Source organism: Sminthopsis crassicaudata, chromosome 1 (assembly GCF_048593235.1).
Source record: "Sminthopsis crassicaudata isolate SCR6 chromosome 1, ASM4859323v1, whole genome shotgun sequence".
Classification (NCBI taxonomy): domain Eukaryota; kingdom Metazoa; phylum Chordata; class Mammalia; order Dasyuromorphia; family Dasyuridae; genus Sminthopsis; species Sminthopsis crassicaudata.
Window position 1 is genome coordinate 20,731,684 of NC_133617.1, and position 11,758 is coordinate 20,743,441.

At 43.4% G+C, this 11,758-nt stretch overlaps 1 protein-coding gene and 1 long non-coding RNA gene across 2 annotated transcripts in view; one reads left to right on the top strand and one right to left on the bottom strand.

Annotated features, from left to right (window-relative positions):
- RNF10 (ring finger protein 10) overlaps nucleotides 1-11,249 on the bottom strand; it is a 26,822-nt gene extending 15,573 nt beyond the window's left edge. The window contains exon 1 of the mRNA XM_074296108.1: nucleotides 11,006-11,249. Within this exon, the coding sequence (XP_074152209.1) occupies nucleotides 11,006-11,174 (169 nt within the window). The 5' untranslated portion in view covers nucleotides 11,175-11,249. The remainder of the gene's footprint in view (nucleotides 1-11,005) is intronic.
- LOC141558645 (uncharacterized) lies at nucleotides 4,765-7,627 on the top strand. Its single transcript, XR_012487107.1, has 2 exons — nucleotides 4,765-4,839; nucleotides 6,452-7,627. It is a non-coding gene; the product is annotated as an uncharacterized LOC141558645 (long non-coding RNA).
- Nucleotides 11,250-11,758: the final 509 nt, after the last annotated feature.

Sequence of the window (11,758 nt, forward strand, 5' to 3'; positions counted from 1 at the left end):
AAAAGAGCCAAGTCCATCACAGCTGATTGATCATCACACAATCTTATTGCTGCTGTGTATAATGATCTCCTGGTTCTGCTTACTTCCCTCAGCTAGCTTTTCTCCAGACCTCTCTGAAATCATCTTGCTGATCCTTTCTTACAGAACAATAATATTCCTTGACATTCCTATACCATGACTTATTCAGCCATTCTCCCACTGATGGGCATCCACTCAGTTTCCAGTTCCTTGCCACCACAAAAAGGGCTACTACATTTTTGCACGTGTCTTTTCCCTTTTTTATGATCTCTTCAGGATACAGACCCCGTAGAGACACTGTTGAATCAAAGAGTACAATAGTCCTTTGGGCACAGTTCCAGATTGCTCTCCAGAATGGTTGGATCAGTTCACATCTCCACCAACCATGTATTAGTGTCCCAGTTTTCCCACATCCCCCTTCAATATTTATCATTATCTTTTCTGTCATCTTAGCCAATCTGAAAGATAATGAAGTGATACCTCAGTTGACTTAATTTATATTTCTCTAATCAATAGTGAACTAGAGCATTTTTTCACATGACTAGAAATATGCCCACTGATTTTTACTCTAAATTAAAGACTTAAGAGACCAAGTTCAAATTTAGCCAAGGATGAATTCAATTCAAGAAATTCAAATAAGAAAAAGGAAAATGACCTATACGTACAAAAAAAATTCATAACTCTTTTTCTCAGGACAAAAAACTTTGGGGGGCAGCTAGGTGGAGCAATGAGTGGATAGAGCGCCGGCCCTGAAGTCAGGAGGATCTGAGTTTAAATCTGGTCTCAGACAGTTAACATTTCCTAACTGGGGCTTTGGGGAAAAAAAAAAAAAAAAAAAAAAAAAAAAAAAAAGAAAGAAAAGAAAATCGAGGGAATGCCCATCAATTGGGGAATGGCTCAGTAATGGTGAGTCTTTATGATGGATTGTTGTTCTATGGGAAATGATGAGCCAGATGCTCTCAAGAAAAAAAAAACACACCTGGAAAGACCTCCATGAATTCAAGCAAAGTGAAATGTATCGTATACAAAGTAAAGTAATAACATTGTTCTGGGATGTTCAATGTGAATGGCTTTGCTATTTTCAGTGGTGCACTCATCATCCATCACTACTCTAAAAGACTTAAGATGAAAAATTTTATCCATACCCAGAGAAGAAACTGATTATGTCTGAACAGAGATTGAAGCAATTCTCATTCTCTCTATTAATTTTTCTTGAGGATTTTATTTATCTATGTTTACCTTTTTTTTTTTTCACAACTTGACTTTTATGGAAATGTTTTGCATAACTTCCCAAGTGATTTCCTAATGTGGGTGGGGATATATAATAGGGAACCTAGAACTCAAAAAATTTAAAAAACAAATGAATTTAACTGGGAAAAAATGTTAAACAAATTTAATTTTTAAAATTAGCTAAGGGGTGGTGGTGCAGCTAGATAGTGCAGTGGATGGAGCACCAACCCTGAAGTCAGGAGGACCTGAGTTCAAATCTAGTCTGAGACACTTAAGACTTCCTAGCTCTGTGGCCTTGGGCAAGTCACTTAGCCCCAATTAATTGCCTCAGCAAAAAAAAAAAAAAAAAAAAAAAAAAAAAAAAAAAAAAATTAAGAAAAGAAAAGCCAAGGGATTTGGAATCCCCAAAGCAGCCCTCCACAAAAAGAGAAAGTACCACTCTCATGCAGTTTTTATTCTAAATTTATCCAGATGTACTGATTTGGAATAAAGGCCAAAATCTTAATAGGAAGAAAGCTGGATTTGGAATCAAAAGGTTTCAACTACCTGTGGGATTTGAGCAAGTCACAATCTCACTGAGTCATTTTCCTCATCTGTAGATAATAAGTAATATCTGTAGATAATAATCTGTAGATAATAAGTAATTAGACAAAATAATCTCCAAGGTCCTTCTGCAGTTCTGAATCCTCTAAACTTTTTGAGAATTATCCTATTCCTAATTTATTAAGGTAAGAAGGGAAGTGAGTAAGTAAAGCAAAATTTGTGGTTAATTTCAAAATACCTTTACAAAGTAAGAGCAATTTGGCTTGGAAGCTAGAGCTGGCTTCCAAGGCAGTTAGATGTAGGTTTAACTCCCACCTGGGTAAGACGGACCTTTAACCACTCAGGAGCTCTAGACATCCAAGTTGCAAAGAAGTTGTCACATTGCATTGGTAAGGGGAATTTCCTTTGTAACCCAAAAAGGTAAAGAGAAATTTTGGCAATTTATCCTGCAGTAACTGATTTAAGTCACAGTAATCAAAGTATTTGTAGCAATGCACAAAAGTTTAAAGAAAAATTTAAATTTTCCCTTTGGTAAAAATTTATCCAAATCAAGTCAAAATCACAAGTTATTCAATGCTTCATGAAAACAGAAATCTAGTATCTATACCATCTGGGGGGGGGAGCCTTAATTACCAGATGAATAGAATCAGGGTTCTGCATGGCTTTCCCCCCTTATATGGACTATATGGATCAAACCAATACAAGCCTTAAAAACTAGAAAAAGACAATTTTCAGAAGTCAGAATAAGTTTAGTTGGCTTTTAAATCTTAATGTCAAAGATAAGTTTCTCAAAAAAAAAAAAAAAAAGAAAGAAAGAAAGAAAAGAAAAAGGAACTTGAGGACAAGCAAATTTCCTTCACATTTCAGCTGCAATAGTAGTCTCCAACCCCTGTATTTGGTCAGCTTCTTCAGGCAGGCTCCATCACTCACAAACCTGCTTACCACTGGTGCTTAAGATCTAGTCCTATTATTTGGGCAAAATGCCAGTAACCAGCTCTTTTAATTGGGATGGTCACAAAAAAAGGGGATCTAGCCTGGAATGATCGTCACATTCCTGATAATTCTGGTCAAAAGCCGTGTCCACAATTTTCAAAATCTTTTTTTAGACACTGCTTTTGGTCAAAATTATCAGGAATGTCTGATAGGATTTGAGTATAATACTTTCTTCTCAGCAGTTCATTGAATGTCTGATATTAATCATGGAAATCCCCTGGATTCATGGAAATTATATGGTTAAATCCCTCAAAAAGCTTAAAATTCAAAAGGAAGAATACTTCTAACTGTTCATTTTCCAGGGAATTAACTTTGAAAAAAGAAGGAAAAAATTGGGAAATCAAGGCAATGAAAAGAGCAGATGGCCAAATACATACTTCTGGTAATCACAAACATTTCAACATTTCTTAGGGCCCTGGCAAATTATTTGTATATTAAGATGGTGAGGATGGCTCATAATGATCTAAAATAACTAAGATTTGCCTCTGACTTGCATAGAGCTGTTAACTCATCCAGAAGTCCAGTCTTCAAGATTTCCCCCACCTATTACAACACGGGCAAGGAACAATTTCATAATGCTTACAGAATCACTCTGACAGAAAGCAAGTCCAGGAAGTATTTGGTTCTGAAACACAAGGGATGACTGCAACTGACCACATTACAAATACATGATTTTATAACTGCTACATCCTCTACCCTAATCTTCTTCCTACTTCCATCATACTAACTACCAAGTTTAAGACAGCAGAATGGGTCTGTTATCTCTCACACTGCACAAACCAGCAGCGGAAAGATTGCCAGTGCAGCCAGACCTGGCACTCAGAGATAAAAACTCATAGCACTATTTTTGCAAGGACACTGTTTGTGGAAAGCTGGCTAAGATAACTTGGGGGCAATTTTTTTTCTCAAATAGTGGATGAGCCAAAAAAGATTCATCTTCAGACTGTTCAGTATGAAGGGTTAAACAAAATCCTAGCCCTCAATGGACCTACTCCTGGGCCTCAAAAGCTGATTCCGGAGCAACTGTCCATTTACTTATTTCCACAGCTAATGATAGAGTCTCTATCCAAGAGTCTCTCATTCCTCACTTCCAAATTAAGGACTCCATATCATTTTCAACAGGAGTCACAACAAATTATTTGGCAACATCTTCATATATTATATTAATTGTGAAAGCACAGACAGGTGGCCCTGCTTAGGTCAGAGCAACAGCTACAAGTTATTGCTGCTGATTCATAGGAGGATCGTGGTCAAGTTCCTTACCCACAATACTCGGCAGAGTAGCTGACAAATACTTCCATCATTCTGGGTAACACAGATGTTTGCTACAGGCTGGCTAACAATTTATTTAGGACTTCAATGGGATAAATACTATATTGAATTGATGTAGCCAACGCTTGGGATTGGAGGCCATGTGGGCAGGTAAAGGGCTTTCTAGTTTGTGGACAGGGCTGAAAGAATCCGTATAAGCTCTTCTGACTTCAGTACAAAATTCAAGTTTTTTCCCTTAAGTAGCACCTGTGGAGTTCCCACACATAAGACTCTAGCCTAGAAGACACAAATATTCTCAAAGAAGCTTGGTTTAAAGTCATCCTAATTTTCAAGGCCAACATCAGCTCAAACTTCCTGTATAATTCTAAGGATTGCTAAAGGCAAATACTTGTTTGCACTCCCAACCTTGCTTTTGGTGTCAGTAAAGGAACAGGAAGAAAAGAAGGTCACGTAGTTAACCTGAAAGAATTGCCTCAATACCTGAAGTGTTGCTAACCTTTAAATGATTGGGTCCACCTACCCTTCAGTGGGAGGAGGTAAGAGTCTTATTTCTGGAATATATAGCTTGATGCTTGCTATAAAGCTAAGTTTCTTTTTCTTCATTTTCCCTCCAACTTTTTTGGGGAGCAATGTTCAAGAAACATTTCACTGTAAAAAATTCTTAGAACAGTGTCTTAACTCTTTACTAAAAAATTGCATCTATTATAGGAAAGAAACTATAAAAGAAGCTATAATCCATAAAATCCAAAGTACTACATAAATGTCAGCTACACAAATATAAAGGTAAGAGATCTTATCTGGGGGGGGGGGAACTATTGTACTATATAAATGGACAAAAGAATAAGTAATTCCCATTTAAAAGGCCAAAGAAATTTGAGGCTTTATCTTCTAGTATTCCAACAGAGTGAACATAAGTAAACTAATAATGGCAGACATTTAGAAAGCACTCTTTGAAGGTCTGCACAGTGCTTCATTTATTACCTGTGGGGGTCTCCACAGCCCTTATTTTAAAGAGGAAAGCGGGGTTCAAAGGATAAGTAGCTTGGCTAAGGTCACATAGAAACTAAGGTCAGCACTATCTCCCTAAACTGTATTGTTTCATCACTATCGCTAGGCAATGAAGTCGAGCTAGTGTTCTAACTGAGAGTGACCAATCTACCCAATTTAGTCATTTTAAACTTAGGCAACTTTGGTGGGATTTTTGGTAAAATACCAAAAAAGCTATGGAGTCTCCAGCCTTTTTCCTTCTTTTTAAAAGAGATGACAAGTGTTCCCCTCATAATCCCACCAACCCCACCCCAGCTCCCAATATAGAGGCTTGGGTTGTCTGCTGACAAACTGTTTATTAAATCACTTTGAACTGCATTCCCACTCTATGATTTGTTATTTTATGTTAACACAGTCTACTTCAACCAACAGGTGAGTCATAAAATTCAATACAATCCTGAAAATTAGCCAGTACTTAAAACATCTAAAAACATTCACAGTGAACTTTATCCTTTAACCTTTATGTTAGGTCATGTTTGGTAGGGAGCAAACTATCTCACCGTAAGCACACACTAGGGAGTCTCTCTTTTTCCCTGAGCAACTGATAGGCACTAGTAAGCATGTGTATGGTTTCTTTGTTTTTAAGCAAGTTATTTTAACAAACACTTCTGTCAAGAGATTGTCATCTGTGTGTTTACACAAGACTCAGGAAAATCCAGGCCTCTGATTACAACATTCTCAGTACACTCCATAATTTTTCATTTTCATACAAAAAAAATTTGGAAACCATCTTGGAAAAAAAGTGTTGATTTGAAGGAGCAGGTAGAATCCATGTTAGGTAATCAGAATGAATCCATAATATTTATCCAGAACACAACTTGACAACAAATTAATACAAATATTTGCTTGCACAAGGCTATAACCTTAAGCCTTAATCATCTTGGGAACAAAAACTCGGCTCATTTTCTCAAGTTTCAGGGCAGTATAGTCCTGACACAGCACAGTGGATCTGTTGTCTTGTTAGAGATTTCATTAGCAAATGTCAAATGAAACAGTAAGCAGCTTACGTCAAGTGCTTTGTGAACCTGAAAGCCCTCAATAAAGGGTGGCTATGACCACTGTGGTAAGGTACAAGCCAGGTTACTTCCATGGCCCCCACTTAGAATTTGTTTCTGAACCTAAACTAAGGAGGTTCCTAATTTGGAGGCCTTTGTTCTGTGTGAAGGAATGCTGCCAGACAGCTCCCTCGCCCCATTATGTGTTCTTTAAGAAGAGAATATTAAAACTGCCTAAAACCAAACCACCCAGCCTTTATTTTAAGCTTCTCTGACATATTACCCACCTAAAAGCCGTTCATCAGGAATCTCTATACTATCTCAGTCTCTGAAATCCATCTCCACTGTTGTAGACAAGCCTTTCTTCCAGTGCCATCCTGACTAGTTTGAATGTTTCAAAGTGAATAGGAAGAAAGGAGAAGATGGGAAATGGGGTCCAAGAGGAAAGAGGATGGGACTTGGGAAGCATCTGGGGCTTGCGTCACACCCATCACTGATTTGGGAGCTGGGAAAAATAATCTGCTGCATTCCTGGGAGAAGGGCCTTACAGAGACTCTGAAAACCACCTAATTCAAATCCCCAAAGCCCAGTGCACAGTCAGTGGGCAGCAGGAGCCAGACAAGTCTTCGGGAGGCAGCAGTATCTTACAAAAAGAGTAGCTCTGGGATCCAGAAAGCCAGTGAGAGCCATGACCTGATTCTCATGTGGGGCTGGGGCTTCTAGGTGTGGTGAAGGTGTCTGAGCAGACAGCCTCCAAGGCTCAGCTCTAAATCCTCTTCTACAAGCTACAATTGGAGCACTGGGACAGACTGGCATAAGAGCAAGGGGGTCTGCTGATAAACCAAGTTCTTCTCTGAAAGGCCCACACTTTGGGAATGCTTTAGAGGGCATATGTTCACCAGGGAACTCCTGGCCACCTCTCTGCCCCTCCCCCTTCTGGGGAGAAGGAAGGAACAGCTGAAAAGACAAGGTCATTGAGTGAAATGGAGGGGTCAGCAACATTCTCAAGTTCCAGAGGAAACGGATCCAAAGAAGCTTAAAGGGACCGACCTAATATGGCGGCAAAGACTAGAACCCAAGCACGTGGGCGAGGCAGCCTGTACCAGAGGGACCCATGCTTCTTCCAAATCCAGTAAAGGGGAAGGGAAGACAAGGTTCCTGCTAGCTAGCCTCAAATCAAGGTGAAAGAAACGAAGCCTCAATGGAGCCCACCAGGAGACCTGAGTCCTAATTCTGGCCCTGCTCCCCATATAGGGCAAACTTAGTTTCAGTTAAGAAAATTCTTAAATTAACATCTGAATTCTCTCCCAGCTCCAAAGCCCTGATATTTGACTTTAATTTCACCATCTGAGGATTAAAGATAACCCTCTAATCCTTTACCTCACTGGATTTTGGGAAGTTTCTTCAAAACTATAGGGACTCATGTGACTACACATGTATAACCTATATCTAATTGCTTGTCTTCTCCATGGGAGGGGTGGGAAGGGAGAGAATAAAAAACAATCATTAAAAGTTGTTTATACAATTAAGAGCTAAGTGGACATAAACTATCACAATGACACTACCAACTTAAACTCTGAAATTAGAAAAAACTGGAAAAAAGCCCTCACTAAGAGAGGGCCCTAAGTCACAAATGGAAGGAAGAAGAGGCTATCTAATTCCACCCCCCTCATTTTACCAAGGCCAAAGATAGGGTAAGACTTGCCCAGAGCAGCGTAGATCATAAGGGCATAAACTTGGAGTTCGGTTTAGATGAAACAAACCTTAAGGCACCACTAAAAGGTCAGCTTTTACTAATCCAACACCCTCCAGATCACAGATAATAGGATCATCGACTTAGAGTTACAAGGGACCTTCACTGTAGTGGTTCTGTCCTTTCAGATTCCATGACCTCATTTTGGGTTTTCTTGTCAAAAATACTGGAGTTGTTTGCCCTTTTCTTCAACTTGTTTTACGGATGAAGAAACTGAGGTAAACAGGGGTAAGTGACTTGCCCAGGACCATAGATAGTAAGGGTCTGAGTTGGATTTGAAGTGAGCAATTCCTGACTCCAGGCCTCAAACTCGATATTCGCTTTGACACCAAGCTGCCTTCAGAGACCATCTAAGCCAATCTCCCCTTCCCCCACTCCACGTGAAGCAGGAAAACAGAAGCAGAATGGTGGCTAGTCCAAGGTCACAGGCAGAAATGGGCATGGCAGGACTGGAGGGGTGGGTGTTCCCAGGCCCAGAGGATTATCTAATCCAACCCCATAGTTTGGGGTATTGGGGGGGAGACCTGCCAAGGTTACCCAGGTAGTAAAGAGTGAAGCCTCTTTCAGCCTAGAGCCTCCACTAGTCAATAAAGTTATGCACTTGAACAGGATTTTAGACAAGTTAGCTCTGGCCCATCTCTGGCATTAAACGAATGGGAACTGAAAGGAACCAACACCTCTCACACTGCATGATCCGTTTCCACCATGTGCTAGGGAAGAAAAACTGACCCAAGTTTATTATGACCAATAAAGGGCTTTTACTGACTCAAACTTCAGTGGAAGCTCCATAAAGATTCTAAGTCACTTAGAGCAGGAACCCTAGCAGAGGTTTTCTCAAGCTTCCTACTCAGAAGTGAATCACCTGGCCTGAAGGCAGCTCCACCCCAACACACTCCTAGGTTACTGCTTGGAGAGGCAATGGGCCCATAGAGAAAACCCACATTAATGAAGAAAACTCAAAAAAATGAGTCCCAAAGAAGCTCAGTGACTAGTCCCCATCACAGAGGCTGAGTGGATGCCCAGGCCGGAGCCCAAGGTCTCCAACTGCCACTCGGCCCCACCCCCCAGGTCAGTTAAATGACCTCAGAGCTGAGGAGGAAACCAACCAGGGGCAGACCCTATGCTGAGAACCCAACCCTAGGTGAAGAAAATGAGGTCTAGAGGCATTCAAGGCCTGGAAGTGAAGAGTTGGGCACAGGTTCCATATTCCCCCTCTCCAAATCTAGATCCGTCTCCTTAGAGAAATCATAACTCTAAAAGGCTAAAAGGTGGCAGATTTTCATCTAGTCCAACCCCACAGGAAACAGCTGGTAACTGGCAGAGACCCTGCCGTACAGCTGAAGAGGGACCCCGAGATACCTACTCTGATTCATTTAATAGAGGAAAGAAACAGACCTTAGACAAGGAAGAGTCTCTTGTCCAAAACCAAACCACGGTGGTGGCCCAAGCAGACAAGGAGCTCTGGACCTCAGCCTCCAGCCTCCCTGGTCTATACTAGTAGCACCCTACTCTTTCACTTCAGAGATGAACTGTCATCCCATCCCATGATCCCCCAGTCTCAGGCTTACAGGCTTTAAAGCCAGAGTCTAGTCCCACCTGCTCTGTTTTATCAAGAAGCAAAGTAAACCCAGGCCTTGGGGAAGAGACAAGTGTTACTACAAATAATATTCTCAATCATTTAAAAGGCAGCAAGGTGTAGGGGACAGAAAGCTTGCTTCAAAGTCAGGAGAACTTAAATCAAAATCCAGCCTCAGTCAAGTTTGAGGTGGGTCAAGACATAATTCTCCAAACTTACAAATAAAGTCAGAAGATTTGTATTGACAAAGAAAGCTTCTTACAGGAGAATAGAAACAAAAAATAACAGTTCACATTTATAAAATGCTTTAAATATGATATGGATGGGGCAGCTAGGTGGCGCAGTGGATAGAGCACCAGCCCTGAATTCAGGAGGACCCAAGTTCAAAGCTGCTCTCAGACACTTAACACTTCCTAGCTGTGTGACCCTGGGCAAGTCACTTAGCCCCAGCCTCAGGAAAAAAAAAAAAATATATATATATATATGATATGGATGCTACATCAGCAAAGGAAATCTGGGGAATGTTCAGCCATGTAGAAGAACCAGGAGGGAATAATATGAGAAGTCATGAGAAGAGAGTATTTAAGAGGATGTCAATGTAAGACTTACAAAGTTTATCAATTTGAGCAAGTAAGAGATTACTGGTAACAGGGTTTCAATCAAACTAATTCTGAGGGAGTTAAAAGGAGCTGTTCACATCTCAAGGAGGAAGGGAGAAAATTTAGGACTCAAAATTGAAAAAAAAAAAAAAAGTTCAAATTGGCTTTACATGTAAAAGAAATTATTTTAAGTAAATAAAGTGCTTCAAGATGGCCTATGTTGTCTCTTTAGATCTTTACAAGAACCTCAGAGATAGGTACTAGTATTCTTGTCCACGTCTGACTGTTTTTTTTGGAGTTTTCTTGGCAAAAAAATTCTGGAGTAGTCCGTCACTGCCTTCTCCAGGGGATTGGAGCAAACAGGTGAAAAGTACCTTGCTGTCTGAGGCCAGATCTGCCATCAGGTCTTCAGGACTCCAGGCCCAAAGCTCGAAATACTTCCCCATCTAGCCAGTTAGATGCTATTATTATTCCCATTTTACAGATAAGCAAACTAAGGCCGAAAGCCGGTTTACCAAAGCTATCAAATCCGAGGAGGGATTAGAGCCAAATGAGTCTGAATTAGAACCCAAAACCTCAGGCTTCGGATCGAATCCAGAATTCTTTCCAAGCTTGTCAGCGAAAATTAAGAACCAATACATTTATGCGTTATTTTGTTTGGTCCTCACAATCGCCTTAAGAGAATAGGGAAAAGTGGGCTAGGGAGGATTAGTTTAGAAACACCCCACAGAGTGTCAAGAGACACGGCAAAACCACCACCCAGGCGCCTCTGGATCTGCCCACGAGACTCCGCGAGCCCGCACGCCTCCTGGTGCCGGGGAGGACCCCAGCACCTCGAGAGGCCGCAGGCCGGCGCCGGGTCCCGCGGCCAACCTGGACCAGGAGGGCTGCAGGATTCGAGCGGCCCCGTCCCTGGGGGCACCCTTGCAGCCAGCCAGCTCACCCGCCGCCCGCCAGCCCGCGCGCCCCCGTGCCTTACCGCTCTTGGGTTTAGACTCGCCGGCAGGCCCCGCCGAGGTTGCGCGGGGTGGCTGCTGTCCTTTGCTGCTGCAGCCCCCAGAGGCAGAGGAGGAGCTGGGGGGCCCGCTGTTCTTGTCCATGTCGGGGGCGGCGCTGCTGCTGCTGCTGCTGGGCGAGCTTTGCGGCATCAACGGGGGCCTCGGCGGGGGCGGCGGCGGGGGGGGCAGCGGCGGCGGCGAGGGCGGCGGGGACGGCGGCGGCTTCGGTCGGAGCGGAGCGGGCGCGGCGGGGAGCCAGGCTCATGGCGTTGGGGGCCGGCGGCGGACGGCGGGGGCGGCGGCAGCGGTTCTCGGCCTTCATGGCGACATTGTCCTTGCTTCCTTCCTCGGCTTCTCAATCGGGACGGGCGCGGAGCACGGAGGGCTCCCCGGCGCGGGGCGGCTCGCGGCGGGCGCGGCTCGGGCCTGGCGGCGAAGGCCGGCGGCGGCGCTCGGACGTCCGGGCCGGGCCTGGCGGAGCGGGGCGGAGCGGAGGGAGAGGGAGGACGGGGAGGAGGAGAGGGAAAGAGGACGGGGCGAGATGGAGGGACCGCGAGCCCCGCCCGCCGGCCGGCCGGACACTCTCGCTCTCCCGCCGCGGGGCAGGGGAGAGGGCAGCGGGGCGGGGGTCGGGGACTCGCCTCGCCTCAGGGCCGGGGCCGAGGCCGAGCTGCTCCGGGAATGGCGACGAGTCGCCAAACAGCGCCGCCGAGAACCCGGATGCACTATTTATA